The 22185-nt window shown below is 41.1% G+C and overlaps 2 protein-coding genes across 5 annotated transcripts; both read left to right on the top strand.

Moving 5' to 3' along the window:
* LOC124863401 (serine/threonine-protein phosphatase 4 catalytic subunit B) lies at positions 1 to 7355 on the top strand. Its single transcript, XM_047357761.1, has 9 exons — positions 1 to 157; positions 720 to 973; positions 2959 to 3010; positions 3084 to 3134; positions 4572 to 4673; positions 4830 to 5003; positions 5115 to 5241; positions 5396 to 5585; positions 6492 to 7355. The coding sequence occupies exons 2-9, from the start codon at positions 864 to 866 to the stop codon at positions 6619 to 6621; spliced, it is 936 nt and encodes a 311-aa protein (XP_047213717.1). The 5' UTR covers positions 1 to 157; positions 720 to 863; the 3' UTR covers positions 6622 to 7355.
* A 303-nt stretch (positions 7356 to 7658) lies between these two features.
* Positions 7659 to 22027, top strand: LOC124862299 (aldehyde dehydrogenase family 3 member B1-like). Of its 4 annotated transcripts, none has more exons than XM_047356123.1 (11): positions 7659 to 7850; positions 8061 to 8120; positions 11007 to 11176; positions 11455 to 11565; positions 15584 to 15704; positions 16865 to 16950; positions 17150 to 17231; positions 19836 to 20228; positions 20515 to 20681; positions 20766 to 20865; positions 21551 to 22027. In XM_047356123.1, the coding sequence occupies exons 3-11, from the start codon at positions 11015 to 11017 to the stop codon at positions 21736 to 21738; spliced, it is 1410 nt and encodes a 469-aa protein (XP_047212079.1). In that variant the 5' UTR covers positions 7659 to 7850; positions 8061 to 8120; positions 11007 to 11014; the 3' UTR covers positions 21739 to 22027. The 4 variants fall into 4 exon arrangements, with proteins under 4 accessions (XP_047212079.1, XP_047212078.1, XP_047212081.1 ...); XM_047356124.1 differs by lacking the exon at positions 7659 to 7850 and adding an exon at positions 7871 to 7953; XM_047356122.1 differs by lacking the exon at positions 8061 to 8120 and having other exon boundaries at positions 7660 to 7850.
* The last annotated feature ends 158 nt before the right edge of the window (positions 22028 to 22185 follow it).

The following is a 22185-nucleotide window of genomic DNA, read 5'->3' as shown; positions in this document are numbered from 1 at the left end:
CCGGAAGATACGGTGGAGTGGCGTTGGTGAGCACAGCAGGACTGAACCGGCAAAGACGATACCGGGGGAGGGAGAGGAGCCGGTGAACAAACCGCGAAAGAGTCCACCGTCCATTAAGAGTAACATAAGTGTTTGGGTTTCAACATCTAGAAACACGGTAATTACGTTTTTGAAGTCCTGTTGATTCAGCAGTGGAATGTGTGCCGTTGTATGTCTTGCTAGCCAAATTAGCCAAGGAGAGCTAACCAGCGTTTGCGCCGAATGTGAAGTTAACCAGATGCTAATACTGCTAAGTGACAGCCGTTTATATCATCCGATTGACATACTTTATTACTACAACAGGCTGTCGGACATAGGGATGTGTTTGCTATACACTGCGAGACATTTGTTCAGCGATTCAGACAAATTCCTGAACAAAATGGTTGGCTTAGTTCTCAAAGAATCAGTTGTTCTCTGACGTATTGATGGTGATGTAAGCTAACATGCTAGTGACTAGCATAGGGGAAGCTGCGCCCCTAGGCCTCGCATTCTTCAAGAAATAACGCCACTTTTTGTGCTTTTTTGTCTGTTTCACGTTGAAGACTTTAAAGTTACTGTGGTTTTATTTTCAGAAAGCAGATAGGAACTTGTGACCTCCCAACACACTGCTGGTTGTTTTGAATGTTTAAGCTTTTTATTTTAGATCTGAATTAATATCATTGTTTTATTTTTCCCCTCAGCTTTTTTAAGTCCTCACCTCCGTGGCTGAAGCAGATCCCCGGCCTTTCTCCGTGCGGGATATTGGCTCGGTTGCTTTGGGGGTGGAGTAGCCGAGTGTTGAGGGATCCCGGAGTGTTAGAGGTGAATAGTGTGAACAGCTCTCTATGTGTGTGACAATGGGGGACATCAGTGACCTGGACCGACAAATAGAGCAGCTCCGACGCTGTGAGCTCATCAAGGAAAATGAAGTCAAAGCATTATGTGCTAAAGCCAGGTGAGTGCAGCTTGGCATGGAGACAGGAGTAACTGTACATGTAAATTAATCAGAAATCATTGATAGTCCTGGTTAAGCCGTATCTATATTAAAACATCTCAAGAAAAGATGATAAATCTTCTGTGCTTTGAAAAGCTCAAACTCTGACAGCAAAGGAGTATATTGGGCATTTCAGTTCTGAAATATATCCACATTTTTTAAAAGACTCAGTTGTGTAGTTAAGTAGCGCTGCATAATTTTAGGGAAACGTGTGATGTGCAGTAATGTCGGTGAATGTTGTGATAACAATATGACTTGTGAGTAATAAGGAATTCACAAGTTTTTCCGTCTTTCTGCCTTGGATTTATAGCCAACATAGAGCCCTGGTTGTGAGTAGTCTGTCCAGCTGCTGGAAAAAAAAAAGTTTTTATTGAAAAAGTTGCATCTGCCTGTTATCTGTTGTTTTTGTCAATGAAACAACTTATAGTCACTTAATGACTTTAGCACCTTTTCACCTCTCTACGATCTAAAACATTTATGCTGCATTTAAAAAAAGGGTTGCTACACATATTACAGGCATAAAGCGCCAAAATGCATGGTATTTCATTTAGTATCTAGCACTTATAGCAGTCCTGGCTCTTCGCGGTATGCATATTGTGTATTGTGATAATGATAAACTCGTGATATTGTACAGCCTTATGCTAAAGTACAGCCTCATATTCAAGTACACGTTATATAATTAAAAATCTTTTACTCCACAGTATAACTGTTTAAGTGTCTCAATATATATTTTGAAGACTTGTATGTTTTCCTTGTTCTTCGTCTTTGGATGCCGAATAGAAGAAGCAGACTTTAAATGAACAGTTTCAGACTGAAAACATTTCAGACATATCTTTAAATATACAAGCGATGGGTGATTATGCGCCTAAAATGTTTTTCATAACTTTTCTACTTTTATTGTGGTGATATGAGACTGTTGTACAACAACAGAGTGTCTTCAGTCAGAGGCTTCTTCAGATCTGCTGTAAGACGGAGCGCTACAGGAGATCCTTCCTGCCCACAGCCATCAGCATCTACAACTCTTTGAAGAAACCTTCATAATGAGCTGCAACATTTAATTTCCCTTTGGGATTAATAAAGTATTGTTACAAGTCAGCTCAGTTTTTTTTACCTTTAAATCTATTAGGGAGCCCAGTAACCCAGATATTGTTGTAAAAATGACCCTTGCTCTTTGTCAAACAGTTAAATTCAGTTTTGCAACTATGCTGTGAACATGTATTTTGAAACATAAATGCTACATTTATTTATGCTCTCAATACTGACTGTGGAACTCAGCGTGGCTTGGATTAATACGTGAACATCATAATGAAAAAAAGACCATTTATAAGTCGACTATGGAGAACATAGAAATATTATTGTACTTTATGGTTGTGAGACATTTTTATATTAACCACATGATATACTATTGTCAGTCAGTCAGTCATTTTCTACCGCTTATTCCATAGTGGGTCGTGGGGGAGCTGGTGCCTATCTCCAGCAGTCTATGGGCGAGAGGCGGGGTACTACCAAACTACTATTGTGCTCCTTTTAATTTGAGGCCACATCCGGATGTTTCCTTTGCATATTCCATGGTTTAACTAAACCCTGAGATTAGTCAGTCAACATCTGTTCAATGCAGTGTGAAAGTAATTCTCCATCTGATCCAGTGGATTTCAGCAAAGGGAATTGTCAGTTCATCTAGTATATAGTTTGCCATAATATTGTGAAATAAAAAAACGTAAAACCTCAGCGTTCACCATACATCCACATGCAGATCACACACCCCAGGTGTCCATGAAATGCAGCATTGTATTTGGTGTCTTTCTCTGTGATTTGTGGAAATTCTAGATGGTGCCCAGAAAATTGCAGATTTTCATCAATTCTATGCAACTGTAAAAAAAAAAAAAATGGTTTCAAATATCAAAGCATGAAATTCTAACTTTATTTTCATCTGAACATATTTTCAGAGAGATTCTAGTTGAAGAAAGCAATGTTCAGAGGGTAGACTCTCCTGTCACAGTAAGTAAACTAAACATTAGTTTGATTTTTTTTGTGTCTGATGTGGAGTCTTTTTAAAGCATTTTTCTTGTAGGTGTGTGGAGATATTCATGGACAGTTCTATGACCTGAAAGAGTTGTTCAGAGTAAGTTTTCAAATTTTTACCATTTGCTTCTGACCGTTCTAATAGTTTTTCACAGTGAGGAGCTTTCTATGAAGTCTATTTTTAAGTGTCAGGAAATGACAGTGCATGCCACTAATGTACTAGGTGTGTTTGCTGGAGTCTGTCTGCAGTAGATAGAACACCACTGACACCATGTCCAAGATACTGGAGGCAACATTTGGAATTATCTCAACTGGTTTCCTCACTTCAGTATTTAACAATAACTTCACCATTTTATGATTTTCCAGTATTGTGCAGCTCTACTGAGCTACTGCAATCTCTGACTGGAATAAAAGGAATGAATGCTTGATTTGCTTTTGCTTGAAGTTCAATGAGGGACATAATGTTTCTTTGAGTTGTCAAATTACAAGTGTCTTGTTTTGTGCCGGGTCCATTTGTACTCGGAAACCGGAATTTCTGACCTCCGAGCAGGAAATTTCAATTGGAATGCCCGCAAAAAGGGAATTACAAGTTGGAAAGTCAGGGCAACTGACCATTCCCAACTTCTGCATTCAAGATGGCTGCTGCTCACATCAATAGTTGTAAATTGTTCTTGCTGTGACTGTTTTTAGCAGTTCTTTATTATTTCTGTACCTTTTAGTCAGTCATACTCGTACTACTTTCAGTGTTTATAGGATGAGATGTTTGATAGCTGTTTATATGCACGAAATACTGCTTAGAGCAGTGTTATTGTCATCGTTATTGTTGTAAGACAGCTGTTACAGTTGCTAGCAATTCGAACGGAAACAAGCAGGAAACTGGAATGCTACAACTCTGAGAAAACTCAGTCGGACTTCCCAGTTCCGACTCCCGAGGTTGATGAAAAGCAGTCAGAATACCTCCTTATTGTCAGCTCAGTAGAGCTAGCATCAAACTTCATTGGTTGGTGGATGTATTTTATTTTGCTCCCTATTACTACAGCTTTTAGTCTGAGATAAAGATCTTTTTTTTCTGAGCCCTGATCATTCATAGTTCCTGTATTTTAAAGGGAAGAAAGCTCTAGGATTTCTTTTAGGGCTATGAAATAAGCTGTAGTTCTGTCAGCTAGGATGCTGTTTTAAAGAAGATCACAACTGACTGCTTTCACAAGCCTTCTGGGAAGGGATTCAACCCCACCTTCCCAACAGTGGAAATGTGTGGGAATTCATCTGCAGCCTTCTGTTGATGCTTCATGAATGGAGACTGTTTCCTACATGTTCACCTTGGTTCTTATACTGTCACATTGGAGCGGCTGACATGTTAAAATAATAAGTGGGTCGTAGCATTGCTGGTTCTGAAGCACATTCTGTATGAACCCTGGTAAGCCTTTCTGTATAGAACATTCTGTCAACCCCTCATCTATAACAACTATTTCAAATTCCCAGCACATTGTTATATTAAAAGCAGTATCCTTTTGTTTTTAACCTTCAAACAAAATAGGTTGGCGGTGACGTTCCGGAGACAAATTATCTCTTCATGGGGGACTTTGTGGACCGTGGCTTCTACAGTGTGGAGACTTTTCTTCTGCTGCTAGCTCTTAAGGTAAACACAGGGGACAAACCTTACTTGTGTGTTTGCCAGTACAGTTGTAAACATTTGGATTTCAGTCACAGCTTAGACAAGATAGATTACTTCATTTATGCAGCATTTTCACTGTGCTTTCATTTCGTCTTTTAACCTCTTGTGTGTTCACATTAGGTGCGTTATCCTGATAGGATAACCCTAATCCGAGGAAACCACGAATCCAGGCAAATTACACAGGTCTACGGCTTCTACGATGAGTGCCTCCGCAAATATGGTTCAGTCACCGTGTGGAGATACTGCACTGAGATTTTTGATTACTTGTCACTTTCTGCTATCATTGATGGAAAGGTGAGATGTATTTACTGGTCATCTCTGACTTACAAGTATTTTATGGGAATGTTGTTGCATTTAACTGTTTGCTTCTGTTTCTAATACACCACGTTAATTTGAATGTTTCAGATCTTCTGCGTCCATGGTGGTTTGTCTCCCTCCATCCAGACATTGGACCAGATCAGGACCATTGATAGGAAACAGGAAGTGCCCCATGATGGACCCATGTGTGACCTTTTGTGGTCAGACCCTGAAGGTATCTGCAGGTTTTTACGAACTATCTTTGATTCCTAACATTTCAGACAAAGGTACTTCAGGTAAATTGTAGCGTAGGGATTTTGAGCTGAATTTACAACAACAGTCAGAAGGAAATGGTTTCCTGAGAATAATTTTTGTTTCTCTGATCTCAGATACCACAGGATGGGGGGTGAGTCCCAGAGGAGCTGGCTACTTGTTTGGGAGTGATGTGGTGGCTCAGTTCAACGCCGCCAACGACATACACATGATATGCCGGGCCCACCAGCTGGTCATGGAGGGATACAAGTGGCACTTCAATGAGACTGTGCTCACAGTGTGGTCAGCACCAAACTACTGCTACAGGTGGGGAGTCTAGTTGCATTCAGCTCAGTGTTTTTATTTACTGGACAACCGGAGCTGCTGACAAATCCAAATAATGCTTCACACTGTGGAGTAGCATACTGTTGATGCATATTTAACATTTATTGCAGTATTTCAAATCTGTCATTATGTTAATGTTCTACCAACACACTGTACAGCTGTTCTCCTAGTTAATCCAGTTGTACGAGCTACTTTTAACCAGGACTGCATGATATTAGAAAAACATGAATCTGCAATATTGTTAAATATGACATGAACAATATGGCTTGAGATTGACCAACGTCTTCCTCACTCTGCTGTTTCTTTTCCAACATCATGGTGTCTCCAATGCTAGCCTTGGTCACTAAGATCCATATGATCTGTGAGCCAAATACACTGTGCAGAGTCCATCCAACTGGCCAGTTATAATATAGAAGCCTTGGAGAATCTGTGATATTGAGCGCTCTTATTATTAACATCCTACCTTGAAGGTGCTTCAATAAAATGCTGATTCACAGCGAGACCAAAACAAAGTGGATTACAAGCAAGACAAATAGAACTGATGTATATAAATGTCATGCATGCAAAGCTATTCCCATGTAATCTGAGGTCACTGTAAGCATGTACTTTCTGACAGCAGTTAGCATGTTGAGTGCCTCAACCAAACACAGCCAAGCAGTCATACATGAGTTTAGTTTTGTAATAAATGGGCATCTTTCTTACAGTTTGAAGGAAAGGCTGAGGTTGATTTGCAGTCTGTCAGACTAGATGTACCCTTTGCACTTGTCCTGAATTTCGGAGCACATACATTATAATCTATGATGATAATCAAAGGAAATTTTAAAACAAAGCTCATTGTATCCATTTAAAATGACCAAACCAATGTTTTTTGTCCCCCCTGATAATCAGATGTGGAAATGTGGCAGCCATCTTGGAACTTGACGAGCATTTACAGCGAGAGTTCATCATATTTGAGGCAGCACCACAGGAGACCAGAGGCATCCCTTCCAAGAAACCAGTAGCTGATTATTTCCTGTAAAATCTTTAAACAGCCAGCCATGTGTCAAATTCTGGTACCATTTAACACCAAGCGACCTCCATCCTGCTGCTGGAGCATTCCTTCAGCCTGAACTCTACGCAGTTAGACAGAAAACCCGCCCGATCCTGCAAAGCTGTGCCGCTTCAACTTGAAGAGCTGGATTTTTGCCTGATTGCCCAGTCCTGACAGAGCAGTTGCAGTGAGAGGTGGAAAGGCGTGGCAAATACTGGGCCCATGACTGTTGTCACTTCTAAGCTATATGAGGCTGACTCTTAAAGCCTTCAGCCAACCTCTTCCGCCTGATCCCCTCTTCACTATGTGTAGATACATCTTTGTTTTCAGCTCAACTCTTTTCCAGTGTTCTTTTTATTTTTTATGACAAATATTGTAATTTAGTTTTAGAACTTTGAATGGAGCAGTCTTTTTTTCTTTTTCAGAAATCTACAGTTGTAGGAAATTTTACAATTTTATCAGTTAAGGAATTCCTTTAATAGATCCATTTTGTTTGACTTTGTATAACTGTTGTTTTTGTCTGTCATCTGTTACGTGCGTTGATCTTTAACATTCTAAGTGCTGCTGCTCAGCACCATCACAAATAAACGTCAGATGTGTAACCAACTCAACAAAGTCACAATGTTCTCTATTTTTCTCCTCTTAATTCATTTTAATCTCTGGATTGCTCTAGCTCTGTCAATTTTGATATGGTGAAAATAAAGTTTTTCTATCAATACTGATTTGTTGGTTTAGCAGTGATTTTTATGACCTGCAGAAAACATTCATGAGGTTTCATTTTAAAGGACCAATCCGCTGAAAACAGATTAAATTTGGATCCCGAGTAACTGACAGACCGTGTGGTGTCCACGTGTTTTTACTGAAATACTCGACTAGTATTGAACGTGAGTCATTTAATTCTAATCTTGTATTTTCTGTAAAAAAAAAAAAAAAAGTAAGTGGTTATGAGACCGCTTGGTCAGCAGAAGCTACCGAATTCAATCTTGGACCGATCAGGCAGACGGGAGCCTCGGGTCGCGGCTCTCTCACCTGACAAGTTTCGCGGCTAGTTCTTCCAGGTCGAACAGAAACTAGGTCCCACCTTCCAAAGGGGATAGGGCTGAGACCGGTAGAGGAAGGAACACCCGGAAACCAGAGGTCTTCCTCACCTGAAGCGCTGACTTCTCACGGCATCTGCTGTCGGCTTTGATATTTGGAGAAACCAGCGCATCAAGCAGGTAGATGGCAAGCAGCTGTGTCTCTTATCTCGGTTTATTTTGTGTTTGCACAATTTTCGCCAGTCACCGCGGAAGGATACGTAGTTGAATAGACGGCCAGTCGGTGCGTGATGGAAGAAATGGAGAACGTAGATGAAGAGCTGTCATGTGCTTGGGAGTTATCTACTAACGCATATACATGTTTCTTTTACATTTATGGTGCTTTGGTAGATCAGAGAAGATTGGGCGTGTTTAAAAGCTGACAACCTCTGACTGACTGGAAACTCAGCGGTAAATCTGTTCCATACTGAAGTTGGTATGCGGTTCAGTGGTAAAGGACTAGTTCACTGTTTTAGCAAACCTGGGCTCTAATTCTCTGTTTAGATATCAAAAATACTTACACAGGTCAAACCTTAATTAAATTATTCTACAGTGAACAGAGATTCCTTAAAACACAATGAATGGCTGGTGAGTCTTTTTGGATGATTTCAATATACTTTAGCAGTGAAACAACCCTTAATCCAGATTGAAACCATAATGCTGGATGTTCTTCATTGGTTCAGAGATCCTTTAGATAAGTTTGGGACTTGTGAAATGGTCAGTCACAGGAACTACTCTGCTTGCTCACCACTGAGGATGGTTTCACCCAAGGCTGCTGCAGGCAGGCAGGCCTCTGTTCTTATTTCTCTTCCATTATGATCTTTTTACATTAAATGCTGAAATTCAGATGTTGCAAAGGGTTTTTTTCTACCTCACTACTGAGTCTCTGCTACAACATATTTGATTTGTAAAGTTTCAAAAAAATTGCCAAATTAAATTTCGTTCAAAGAGGAGATTCTAAAATGTTTAATGTGAAATTGTATCCTGGCCTGGTGTATTAAGCAATCAATAATCCAATAAATCATGAAAATATCTTGTCACGAACGCTAACATGAGGTCAGGTTTTTTCTTGTTTGAACATTAAGCCAAGTCAAGATACTCACTGTGAGACAGGATGAATGATGATTGGGTTTCAGTTGTGCTGGCCTTCAGGATGAGTTGTGTGGAGGAGGTACAGGTCCTTCTCAAAATATTAGCATATTGTGATGAAGTTCATTATTTTCCATAATGTAATGATGAAAATTTAACATTCATATATTTTAGATTCATTGCACACTAACTGAAATATTTCAGGTCTTTTATTGTCTTAATACGGATGATTTTGGCATACAGCTCATGAAAACCCAAAATTCCTATCTCACAAAATTAGCATATTATTAAAAGGGTCTCTAAACGAGCTATGAACCTAATCATCTGAATCAACGAGTTAACTCTAAACACCTGCAAAAGATTCCTGAGGCCTTTAAAACTCCCAGCCTGGTTCATCACTCAAAACCCCAATCATGGGTAAGACTGCCGACCTGACTGCTGTCCAGAAGGCCACTATTGACACCCTCAAGCAAGAGGGTAAGACACAGAAAGACATTTCTGAACGAATAGGCTGTTCCCAGAGTGCTGTATCAAGGCATCTCAATGGAAAAAGTGTGGCAGAAAACGCTGCACAACGAGAAGAGGTGACCGGACCCTGAGGAAGATTGTGAAGAAGGGCCGATTCCAGACCTTGGGGGACCTGCGGAAGCAGTGGACTGAGTCTGGAGTAGAAACATCCAGAGCCACCGTGCACAGGCGTGTGCAGGAAATGGGCTACAGGTGCCACATTCCCCAGACCTGGGCTACAGAGAAGCAGCACTGGACTGTTGCTCAGTGGTCCAAAGTACTTTTTTCGGATGAAAGCAAATTCTGCATGTCATTCGGAAATCAAGGTGCCAGAGTCTGGAGGAAGACTGGGGAGAAGGAAATGCCAAAATGCCAGAAGTCCAGTGTCAAGTACCCACAGTCAGTGATGGTCTGGGGTGTCGTGTCAGCTGCTGATGTTGGTCCACTGTGTTTTATCAAGGGCAGGGTCAATGCAGCTAGCTATCAGGAGATTTTGGAGCACTTCATGCTTCCATCTGCTGAAAAGCTTTATGGAGATGAAGATTTCATTTTTCAGCACGACCTGGCACCTGCTCACAGTGCCAAAACCACTGGTAAATGGTTTACTGACCATGGTATCACTGTGCTCAATTGGCCTGCCAACTCTCCTGACCTGAACCCCATAGAGAATCTGTGGGATATTGTGAAGAGAACGTTGAGACACTCAAGACCCAACACTCTGGATGAGCTAAAGGCCGCTATCGAAGCATCCTGGGCCTCCATAAGACCTCAGCAGTGCCACAGGCTGATTGCCTCCATGCCACGCCGCATTGAAGCAGTCATTTCTGCAAAAGGATTCCCGACCAAGTATTGAGTGCATAACTGTACATGATTATTTGAAGGTTGACGTTTTTTGTATTAAAAACACTTTTCTTTTATTGGTCGGATGAAATATGCTAATTTTGTGAGATAGGAATTTTGGGTTTTCATGAGCTGTATGCCAAAATCATCTGTATTAAGACAATAAAAGACCTGAAATATTTCAGTTAGTGTGCAATGAATCTAAAATATATGAATGTTAAATTTTCATCATTACATTATGGAAAATAATGAACTTTATAACAATATGCTAATATTTTGAGAAGGACCTGTATTTGATAATTATTTGACAGATATTTTAAAAAATAAAAGGAAGCATTAAAATCCTCATTTGTGTTCCCACTAGTAAACTGTTCAGTGTAGAATAATCCAGTTTAGGTTTGCCCTAAGTATTTTAGATTGCAGAAAGAGTAAAATAGCCCTTAACTAAAGTCAAATGGGATACCAGCTTCTGCTGTGACCTATTTCAAATTGAGGCACATTCCTGTTTTGCTTGGAATATGTTTCCTAACCTCAGTTTGGAACTAATGACAGTTGCCTCGTCACAGTAAGATCCCTATCAGCCATTGTTCATCAATGTTTGCTTATTTTTTCCATTCAGTTAAAGTTTTTGTAGAAACAAACTGTGATATTTCATGGATTGTCGTTAAGCCTCATGTTCTGCTGAATCATTCGGACTGGCCCGTCAAGTTTTATTGCACCTTGTGAAATGTTTTTTCTGAAACACGTTCTCTCAACTTACCACTGTTTATTTTTCCAGATCAAAACTCTAAACCTGTTTAATGTTCATAATGTCAAACTTTATTGTAGAAGTCTAGAAGTGAATGGGATTATTTGTTCCAGCTGCAGGGATGGACTCCCAGAGTCATGTTCTGGAGCGGTTACGGACAGCCTTTAGGTCAGGGATCACTTTACCAGAGGAGTTTCGTCGAACGCAGCTCACCAATCTCTTGTCCATGGTCAGAGACAATGAGGGGCAGATTTTAAAGGCTTTACACCAAGATTTAGCGAAGGTACATGACACATGTGTTGCACAGAGCAGCACATGCACAAACACATCACTTCTTTGTCACAATACAAAATTGTGTCGCTGCCCTCATGACGATGCAGGAGGACATTGTTTTAATGCTTCCCACAACCATCTGAATGCACAAGACACCTGCTTAGTGAACATTTAACGCAACTATTAACCGTGTTTTACATTTTATTGTCATTTATGTGTGATTCAGCTGGGCACACATGTTGGCGTCTGAAGTTAACGTTTTATTGCACTGCTGCTCCTGTATTTCAGCCCAAATTTGAGAGCATCCTCTCTGAGGTGGATATAGTGGTCAATGAGCTGCATTATGCCATCTCCAACTTCAGAAACTGGATGAAGCCGGAGTATGTGGCCAAAAGCCTGGTAAGTTCAGCTGTGATCTGTTAAAGTAAGAGGTATTATCGATGCAGAGAGAACAGTTACAGTCTTGTGTTCCCTTACTGACTTTCTACAGACAAACCTTAATATACAACATAACCTGAGTAAATACAAAATCCTGTTTTCAAAACAAGGTATTAATGGAAACAAGGAATTAATGGAAAAAAGCTGATCGCTCCCTAAACCTAATACCTAGCCTTGGGAGCAGCAACTGCCATAAAGCACTGGCAGTGGGTCATTGATATAGATGTTTAGAAATGTTGGCCCACTCTTCTTTGTATAGTTGTTTTAATTCAGCCAGATTAGAGAGTTTCTCAGGCATGAACACAGCATGTTTAAGGTCCCACCACAGCATCTTAGTTGGATTTAAGTCCAGAAGTTGACGAGATCACTCCAAGACCTTTTTTCTTTGTTGTTTTTTCCAGCACCTAATAGGAGGACTTGCTGGTGTGCTTTGGATCGGTGTCCTGCTACATAACCTATATGTATTTAAGCTTAAGGTGTCAAACAGATAGGCTGATATGCAGTTGGTTTTTTTCTCTAGAAAGAAGAAATTCATGGTTCCATCAATCATAGAAGATCTTCCAAGTACCAAAGAAGTACCATGTTTGACTATGTGTATAATGTTCTTTTCCTGAAATAGTGCCATGGTTCTACACCAGATGTAACAAGACACACCTTCCAAAATGTTCCACAATTGTCTCATCAGTCAACAGGATGTTAAGTCTTGGGAATCTTACAAATGTTCCGGTAAATGTAAGACTTTTTGCTAAGCATTGGTTTAGCCTTGAAACCCTCCTTTTTGACCTTTTGGAAGAGTCGTCAATGCACTCTTCTGAGTGCTTTTGGTAGGCCGCCCTCTCCTGGGAAGTTTCTCTGCTGTTCTGTGTGTTCTCCATTTGTGGGTAATGGTTCTCACTGTGATTTTCTAGTCACCAGGGTGGTGCTTGGCCTAGGCCTAGGCTTACCAATATTACTTTTACAGGCATGAGCTGAGCGTCTATTTTTGAAACCCAATTTTCTTGACAAAGCCTAAGCCCCTGCACATAGAATAAGAAGATAAATCTAGAAAGTAACTGTCAATTTGATCATTTTATGCAGGTTGGGTACATTTTGGATTTAGACTTACTGCAGTGAAGTTTACAGACGAGTTGTAGGTTTTCAAATAAAAAGCTAGCGGCTGTTAGCACTTCCCAACAGGTAAATAAAAAAGGAAAATCCTTAGCTTGCCTCTACTAGGTGCTGTGTTTTCTTTTGTGTAGACCGCTGACAGGTTAATTACCCAACTAGATGTGAACTTGTTGTGTTTCACTGACAACTCAGTGCAGTTCTCTGTATCAGTGTACTGAATGTTATGTAGCCTAAAACCACTTTACCTTCTTTCATAACTGTTTCTAATACTTGCTATCTCCAATATTTCTTTATACGTTGCCATGGTTACCCCCATTGTTTGTCCTCCAAGATGCCTGGTGGTATATACATAACTCGCGAAAAGTTCTGGATATTCAGCCTTCAGATGAAATTTCAGGATGAACCTTAAATGAACTAAAACCTTTACAGGTGAACCTTATGTGACCTTCTCTAAACTTTTGAATGCACGCGTCACAGAAAGGCATAGAAGTGGACGTCCTTTGGCCACATCCCACACTGATGACTGCTTCACTGTGAACAGTGTCCCGCAGAACCAAATGATTAATGCCACACAACTCCAGGCACATTTAAGAGAGGTACCCAAGTGTCATGTCAGACCGTTGAACACTGTTTTTATCAGCGTGGTCTGTGTGCAACCTGCAGTGGTACCTGAACGCGCCACCAGGCACATTGTTGCATAGGCCAGGGAGCATTTACGCTGGACGAGGGACCAGAGGGCTTCAGTGCTGTTCTCTAATGAAAGTCGATCCACGGATGCCATGCCTCAGCAGACAATAAGTCGACTAGTGAACAGCACGAGACCTCGTTGTCAAGCTGGAATTGCTGCTCAAGAGCACATGACACATGTTTGTGACATGCTTTCGGTGGAAAGGGGGCTACTGACATGTTTTATTGTGGTATACCCACCACTGTTGTTGACATTTGTTTCAATAAACTGAAATGAGGAAACCAACATTGCATGCTCCTACTTAAATGCCATACTTTATGATATAAAATCACTAAGGTGTGAACTTTTTCCATTTTCCATAAATCTCACCTGAAAGCCAATAATCGCAAACTTTTTGTGAGTATGTACAGGGGTTGGACAATGAAACTGAAACACCTGGTTTTAGACCACAATAATTTATTAGTATGGTGTAGGGCCTCCTTTTGCGGCCAATACAGCGTCAATTCATCTTGGGAATGACATATACAAGTCCTGCACAGTGGTCAGAGGGATTTTAAGCCATTCTTCTTGCAGGATAGTGGCCAGGTCACTACGTGAAACTGGTGGAGGAAAACGTTTCCTGACTCGCTCCTCCAAAACACCCCAAAGTGTCTCAATAATATTTAGATCTGGTGACTGTGCAGGCCATGGGAGATGTTCAACTTCACTTTCATGTTCATCAAACCAATCTTTCACCAGTCTTGCTGTGTGTATTGGTGCATTGTCATCCTGATATACGGCACCACCTTCAGGATACAATGTTTGAACCATTGGATGTACATGGTCCTCAAGAATGGTTCGGTAGTCCTTGGCAGTGACGCGCCCATCTAGCACAAGTATTGGGCCAAGGGAATGCCATGATATGGCAGCCCAAACCATCACTGATCCACCCCCATGCTTCACTCTGGGCATGCAACAGTCTGGGTGGTACGCTTCTTTGGGGCTTCTCCACACCGTAACTCTCCCGGATGTGGGGAAAACAGTGAAGGTGGACTCATCAGAGAACAATACATGTTTCACATTGTCCACAGCCCAAGATTTGCGCTCCTTGCACCATTGAAACCGACGTTTGGCATTGGCATGAGTGACCAAAGGTTTGGCTATAGCAGCCCGGCCGTGTATATTGACCCTGTGGAGCTCCCAACGGACGTTCTGGTGGAAACAGGAGAGTTGAGGTGCACATTTAATTCTGCCGTGATTTGGGCAGCCGTGGTTTTATGTTTTTTGGATACAATCCGGGTTAGCACCCGAACATCCCTTTCAGACAGCTTCCTCTTGCGTCCACAGTTAATCCTGTTGGATGTGGTTCGTCCTTCTTGGTGGCATGCTGACATTACCCTGGATACCGTGGCTCTTGATACATCACAAAGACTTGCTGTCTTGGTCACAGATGCGCCAGCAAGACGTGCACCAACAATTTGTCCTCTTTTGAACTCTGGTATGTCACCCATAATGTTGTGTGCATTTCAATATTTTGAGCAAAACTGTGCTCTTACCCTACTAATTGAATCTTTAGACTCTGCTCTTACTGGTGCAATGTGCAATCAATGAAGACTGGCTACCAGGCTGGTCCAATTTAGCCATGAAACCTCCCACACTAAAATGACAGGTGTTTCAGTTTCATTGTCCAACCCCTGTATGTCGCAAATGTATTTTTAACACTGAATGCGTTATTCATTTAGCAAAGAACTGCTTGGACTTCAATAAATGTTAGCCAATTATTTAAACCTCAAGCATTCAGGCTCTATGTCAGTAATGTTTGGTGACACTTTTGGGTTAATGCATCTTAAATAAAGTATTTATAATTCTTCATAATTCTTCATTAGTAATTGGATTCAGCTAAAATCAAAGTCAGCGGGTCAGAACTTAAAAAATAGTTTTTTGCAAATAAGCCAGAAAACTGATTGATGTGTCTCTATGTAGATCTCATAGAGCAGCTTTAATGTTCTGATCAGAATTCTCCGGATATTAATTAATGTTTTAAATTGGTTGTAAAGTTGTGCTGTTGCCCCTGAGATCTCAAGTTCAATAAAAGCATGGAAAGCTTTGCTTTTTAAAGATCCTGCCTACAAATATTTTCCTTTGAAATCAGAATAATGTGAACCTGCTTGTTGTTTAGCCGATGTCTTTCTGTTGTTTTTGCAGGCCACAAAGCTAGATGAATGTTTTGTCCGGAGGGAGCCTTTAGGAGTGGTGCTGATCATTGGACCATGGAACTACCCACTGCAACTTCTCATTGTACCACTAGTTGGAGCCATTGCTGCAGGTCTGCAGACCTTGTGTATCATAAACTGGATAGCAAATGTCACTGAAGTCAGAACGTTCCATGTAGACCACCAAAGTATCTCTAACTGTATGTTTTACTTTTATAAAGTAGAAAGCAGCAGAGTTAATAGCAGAAGCACTAATGTAAAGCAAAGATGGGAACTCATTAGGAGCGAGACATTTTACGTACAATTAGAGCATCCAGTCCTAACATGAACATGATCCAAAACCAAAGTGAAAAATGAACAACAGTACTGTGTAAAAATTGTTTAGCCAAACCTGGGTTTAAAGTGCTTTTAAATTGGTTTCTGTCTGAAGAGATCAGATGCATGAGCTTGTAGCTCACTTACTGCTAGAGGAAGTTCATAGACATGGAGCAGGATTGGTGGTTCTTATTTGCAGTGGGGGAACTACAACTCCTGGTTCCTCATAGAAGTATATTCTATCTTGACATTTGCTAAGATAATTCTTCCATATTTGTTGACCCTACTTCTTGTCCCAGGAGATTACGATGTCTACAAGCTTATCTGTTGGTTGGTGCAGTGTGCTGCAGTTCCAAGGTGAAGGTCCCCATGTTAACCCCTTCATGTCCCTGCTATCGTGGAGAAAACTCCACAGAAACACATAAGTCAGGCTGAAACTCTTTAATAGGAGCACGTCTGTAAAGCCATAGACATTAATACGTAGACGCCTCTTTGACTGGGTCGGCCCGCTGCTGAGACGTAACCGTGTGTCCGCCATATTGCTTTAGGCAAGGCTGCGATGTGAACTAATACAAATAAAGGGACTTTATTTCATAAAGCACTTTTTAACAGAAGTTTCCGTTAATGCCTCACCTTATTTATTCACACACACACTTATGTTCATAGGTACGATGGAGAATCAGGACCAGGCTAAGAGATTTTTTTTTCTTTAATTACAAGAATAAAGTCAGAATTTTAATGAGAACTTATAAAAAAGAACTGCAGATCTCCTAAACGGTTTGAACAATTTCATGCTGCACACATAAGAGGCGTTTTGGCTCTCCGACTTGACTCCACAAACATGGCAGCAGTGTTCGATAGGGTGTCTACGTATTAATGTCTGTGTAAAGCTGTATGTCACACTGATGTCCAAGTGTCTTTGTGTTTGCTGACTTTCCAGTGTTAATGTCTCTGACAGGAAACTGTGCAGTAATCAAGCCTTCAGAGATCAGCTCCGCCACAGACCGTCTGGTAGCAGAGCTCATTCCTAAGTACCTGTCTCAGGTAAAGCAGCTTATTTAGTTACAGAATTGTTAACCGTTAATACTGCTAAATGAATTTCAGCTGCCTTATTCAATTTTAGAAGTATTTCATGTTTTGTTCAACTACAGTTTTAAACAAGCTTTAGCTATGTGTTGTGGGAGATCCATCTTAACTCGACACAGCAGGTCTTGCACTTCTGACTGCAGGTTTGATTCCACAGGATTGTTATGCAGTTGTTCGTGGTGGATCAGAGCAAACCAAGGCTCTGCTGCAGAACCGATTTGATCACATCTTTTACACCGGTATGAACCCAGATGAACTCCACATCTGTTGTGATCCACAAACATATGGCACCAGCTTATTTAGTGTTTGGTTGTTAGATGTGTCAATGTGATGGCTGCTGATTGGTAGGAAAGATTAGTCATCTGACCGTTGTGAGGTTATGAGTTTTATTCCAGACCACCAATACCACACAAACATACGCACAAGTACGTATGTCAGTGTGTCTTTGGATCAGACTCTGACCTTAAAGGGGACATATCCTGCAAAATCAACTTTTTTAGCCCTTCATTACATTTTATTGTGTACTTGGAGTCTGCAGGAGTGCAGAAAAGTTGAATTGAGTCTCTCGATGTGTTGCGGAAATATCTTTATATTCTGTTTGGGTCATATTTTTCGGTCGGTTCAGTTTTCTGTATCATCTGTTACGTTTTTGCAAGTGTTACGTCACAGTATTTGCTGAGGAACAGTTAAATAAGGTCATGGACGTCTGGCTGATCAATTTCACGTATCCGCAATTTTTATTTCTCGCTGTGAATTTGCAGTCCAAGCTAAAGAATGCCGAAGCTGCAAGTGGATGAGTTCGGTTTGGTTCTTGTGTGTATTAACCCACACAATTCATTACACCATCCCCCAGCATCAGAACCTTTTCAAAGTGCCTGGTTAAATTTTATTTTTCATGGAAATATTCCCACATCAGTGTGGAAATTCCTATTTCCCCAACTTCAAGGACGAGTGCCTTCAGCAACCGCCTCCAGTATCAAGAAGGATTTGCTGAAAGACTTCATCTGATTAAGGGATCAGTTCCTTCTGTCTATGGAAACGACGGACAAAGCAAAGTGATACGCTGCAATTACACTAAAATGACAACAAACTTTATATTAGACATACATTTATTGTGCGTTGATATGACATCCTGGCTATTGTTCTGATAGCAGTAGTATTGTACCTTCTGCTCATGTTAGCGCTGTGTGCTGCTTTTAGCTCCTTGAGGACATGACCGTACTGTGTGGTTTAGGTCAGGGCCATTAAGCTTAATTTTAGCATGTTTTTTCATTGTCCTCCTGATACATTTAACTGAGTCCAGGGTTCAACCATCTACAGTACAGACCAAAGGTTTGGACACACCTTCTCATTCAAAGAGTTTTCTTTATTTTCATGACTATGAATATTGTAGCTTCACACTGAAGGCATCAAAACTATGAATGAACACATGTGGAATTATATACTGAACAAAAAAGTGTGAAACAACTGAAAATATGTCTTATATTCTAGGTTCTTCAAAGTAGCCACCTTTTGCTTTGATTACTGCTCCGCACACTCTTGGCATTCTGTTGATGAGCTTCAAGAGGTCGTCACCTGAAATGGTTTTCCAACAGTCTTGAAGGAGTTCCCAGAGATGCTTAGCACTTGTTGGCCCTTTTGCCTTCACTCTGCGGTCCAGCTCACCCCAAACCATCTCGATTGGGTTCAGGCACAACACAACTGATGGTCCCAACCCCATTTATAAGGCTTGAAATCCCACTTATTAAACCTGACAGGGCACACCTGTGAAGTGAAAACCATTTCAGGTGACTACCTCTTGAAGCTCATCAACAGAATACCAAGAGTGTGTGGAGCAGTAATCAAAGCAAAAGGTGGCTACTTTGAAGAACCTAGAATATAAGACATATTTTCAGTTGTTTCACACTTTTTTGTTCAGTATATAATTCCACATGTGTTAATTCATAGTTCTGATGCCTTCAGTGTGAAGCTACAATATTCATAGTCATGAAAATAAAGAAAACTCTTTGAATGAGAAGGTGTCTCCAAACCTTTGGTCTGTACTGTGTGTGTTGATTTTAGGTTAGGTTGAAGAATTATGAGGTAATGTTCCTTCAAAATTCCAGCCTTACCCACACCCTCAGCATGATGCTACCAGCCCCATGCTTGACAGTTGCTAGTGTTCTTAGGTTTGAAGCCTCCCTTTAAACTCCTCCACATTTTTTTTATTGCTTAAAAGCTCACTCTTTTTCTCGTTTGACCACAACGCTTTTCTCCAGAAGACATTTGGCATGTTCATATGGGCAGGTGCAAATTTCAGTCGAGCTTGAAGCTGTTGATTTGTGAGCATGTGCGTCTTTCCTGGTGACCACGTTGACTCTGGGCAGGATATGAAGGGCTTAAACCTTCATGCTACCTGGATTATTCGTGATTCTAATCATTCTAACTGATATACTTTCATCAGAGGGTGACAGTTTGGCTCAGATGGTTGAAACTTGGACACAGTCGGGGGTTCCAACAGGACAGTGAGGTGTATGTATATAGCTGAGCATGTATGCATATGGAGAACCTGTGTGGATTGGAGAAAATCCACAATAATTTCAAACATTTGCACCAAGGTGTTGTTTTTCAAAATTCTTAGATGATCCTTCTAACCTGGAAAAACACCAGTTTAAGTACATCTTTAAGTAATCTGATACTGATGCCCATGATGAGTTCATATACATTTCTCACCAGTACCAGTGTAAAGCTTTGATGTGTTGGCAGACTAGAAAAGCTGTATAAGTGCAGACCTTTTACCATTTGCCATAAAAATGGTGCAGCCATTTCTGCTTTGACCTCTGACATTTAACTCTTTCCTTTAGGTTCCCAAGCTGTGGCCCGAAGCGTTGTGCAGGCAGCCTCTGTTTACCTGACACCAGTAACTTTGGAGCTGGGCGGCAAGTGTCCCTGCCTCATATATGGGCGGATAAACATCCAAGCTGCTGCTCACCGCTTAGTGTGGGCAAAGTTCTTTAATGCTGGCCAGAGCTGCGTGGCTCCAGACTACGTGCTGTGCACAGAAGCTACCCGGGACGCCCTGCTGCCCGCACTGTCCAGCGTGTTGGAACAGTTCTACGGAAAGGAGCCCCAGAAGTGTCCCGACCTGTCCCGGATTGTCTCTGCTCGGCACTTCACTCGTCTGATGAAGCTGCTTGAACAGACCAAAGGGAAGGTTGTTATTGGAGGAGAGAGCGACCAGGAGGATAAATACATAGGTGGGCCTAGACGTTCTTTAACTGGTGTTTAGTGAATGATTGAAAGCATCAGACTCATCAGCAGCAACCTGCTGACGTGTCATAATAAAACTTTTCAAACATTTATTCATATCATATCGTCTGAATGGCTAACTCAGGACCATGTTTACTGATGCACAGGAGAGCTCAGAAATAAACATTCGAAATGTTCAAAGAATCATTTTTAAAAGTTGATGGTAAGAAGAAAAAATAATTCTACTGATGAGTTTAAGTTTAATGCAAAAATGAAGTCTTTGTTCTTCTTCAGCTCCCACAGTGGTGGTGGATGCAGGGGAAGATGATGCCCTGATGGCGGAGGAGATCTTTGGCCCTATTCTGCCTATTTTCACTGTGGAGGAACTGGAGAAGAGCATTGAATTTGTCAATCGTCATGAAAAGCCGTTGGCCCTCTATGTGTTCTCTGACGAATCCTCTGTAAGGACAAGAACTCTTAAGGCTCCCTGTTGAAAGCTTCAAACACATGTAAAAATGAAGATAACTTTGTTGTTCCTGTCAAAGGTGGTGAAGACGGTGATGGAGAAGACCAGCAGTGGGGGCTTCTGCTCTAATGATGGGATTGTTCATATGACCCTTCCTGGTCTGCCTTTCGGAGGTGTAGGTATGTGTCAGTTAACCCACTGCTGAGCCTCTGTCTCCTACTGACTGCTATGATATTGGCTCTAGTAAGTTCAAACTGGATCTGAGGGCAACAGCGCGGGCAAACACAAACTCAGGCTTCTGTCCAAGTAAGCTTTTATTTTGAGTTTTTCAGGAAGCCTGAGGTTTGTAGAAAACTGAAGGTGTTGGGGGTTAAACTGAAATGCTGCCTGGACAGAAACTAATACACTAATCCTGAAGCCCTAAGTTTAACAAACATATAACCAGCATTGAGGTTGTGATGGCCTGAGGTGGTCTTAACTGGCTTTCATGGCAGCAGTGGACAACGTGGCTTTAAGACATTTTGCCCGGGTTCCTAAACAGGCTGGAGTTTGACTGAAGTATTCCAGGTCTCAGTAATTATGGAAAGAGCGAATGAAGAATGGGAAAATGTTTGTATTTAAATGCAGATTGGAGTCTAATTTTCTGGAAAATATGTATTTTCTGGCCCTCTGCTACAGCCTGATGCGTGGAGGCAGCAGTGCCATTGGGACTTTACAGACGCAAAAGAAATTATGTTAAATATAATTAAGCACTGCAGTCAGTTGCAAGTTGCATCATAGAATTCATTAGAAACTGTTTTAGATTTATTTTGTCAGACAATAATATGTTTAACTAACTTAAACGTTTTTCCCACGTCCCTCCAGGGGCCAGTGGCTGGGGCTCCTACCATGGCCGCTGGAGCTTTGAGACGTTCAGTCATCGACGGGCCTGCTTGATCCGAGGCTGGGGTTTGGAGAGACTCAATACCCTGCGGTATCCACCTTACACTGAAGACAAGTTGAAATGGCTGCGTTGGACCACGTCTCAGCAAAGCAGCTGTTCACTGATGTAATACAGTCTGTGTGGCTTGTTTTACTGTATCTGTATGGAGAGATCATCTCTGGTGTCTGCCAGCTTTTTGATGGCCATCAGGTCCCACCTCAGGATTAAGTGGCAGTGTGAGGGTTAACATCTGATAACAGGTTGACGGCTGATTTAGGGAGTTAAAGAATGGATTATATCAGTGTAAATTCCTTTTAAAGGCAACATGATGAAGATGGATGTGAGAATTTAAGACCAAATAGAAACTTTTTACACTGAAATACAATTTAGGAGGACAATAAAGTGTTTGTTTTGCAACATTTTGGAAGATTATTGGTGGTTTGTATATACACTGCTCAAAAAAATAAAGGGAACACTTAAACAACATAATATAACTCCAAGTAAATCAAACGTCTGTGAAATCAAACTATCCACTTAGGAAGCAACACTGATTAACAATCAATTTCACAGCTGTTGT

This window comes from Girardinichthys multiradiatus, chromosome X, assembly GCF_021462225.1.
Source record: "Girardinichthys multiradiatus isolate DD_20200921_A chromosome X, DD_fGirMul_XY1, whole genome shotgun sequence".
Lineage (NCBI taxonomy): Eukaryota > Metazoa > Chordata > Actinopteri > Cyprinodontiformes > Goodeidae > Girardinichthys > Girardinichthys multiradiatus.
This window is presented reverse-complemented; position numbering and strand designations above follow the sequence as displayed.

Bases quoted from the DNA above. Each gene is read 5' to 3' on its own strand.
- LOC124863401 (XM_047357761.1), top strand. From the start codon at position 864: ATGTGTGTGACAATGGGGGACATCAGTGACCTGGACCGACAAATAGAG. The intron at 3,011-3,083 runs GTAAGTAAACTA...TTTTTCTTGTAG, and splicing joins GGGTAGACTCTCCTGTCACA to GTGTGTGGAGATATTCATGG. The intron at 4,674-4,829 runs GTAAACACAGGG...TGTTCACATTAG, and splicing joins TTCTGCTGCTAGCTCTTAAG to GTGCGTTATCCTGATAGGAT.
- LOC124862299 (XM_047356123.1), top strand. From the start codon at position 11,015: ATGGACTCCCAGAGTCATGTTCTGGAGCGGTTACGGACAGCCTTTAGG. The intron at 16,951-17,149 runs GTAAAGCAGCTT...TTGATTCCACAG, and splicing joins TTCCTAAGTACCTGTCTCAG to GATTGTTATGCAGTTGTTCG. The intron at 20,682-20,765 runs GTAAGGACAAGA...TTCCTGTCAAAG, and splicing joins TGTTCTCTGACGAATCCTCT to GTGGTGAAGACGGTGATGGA.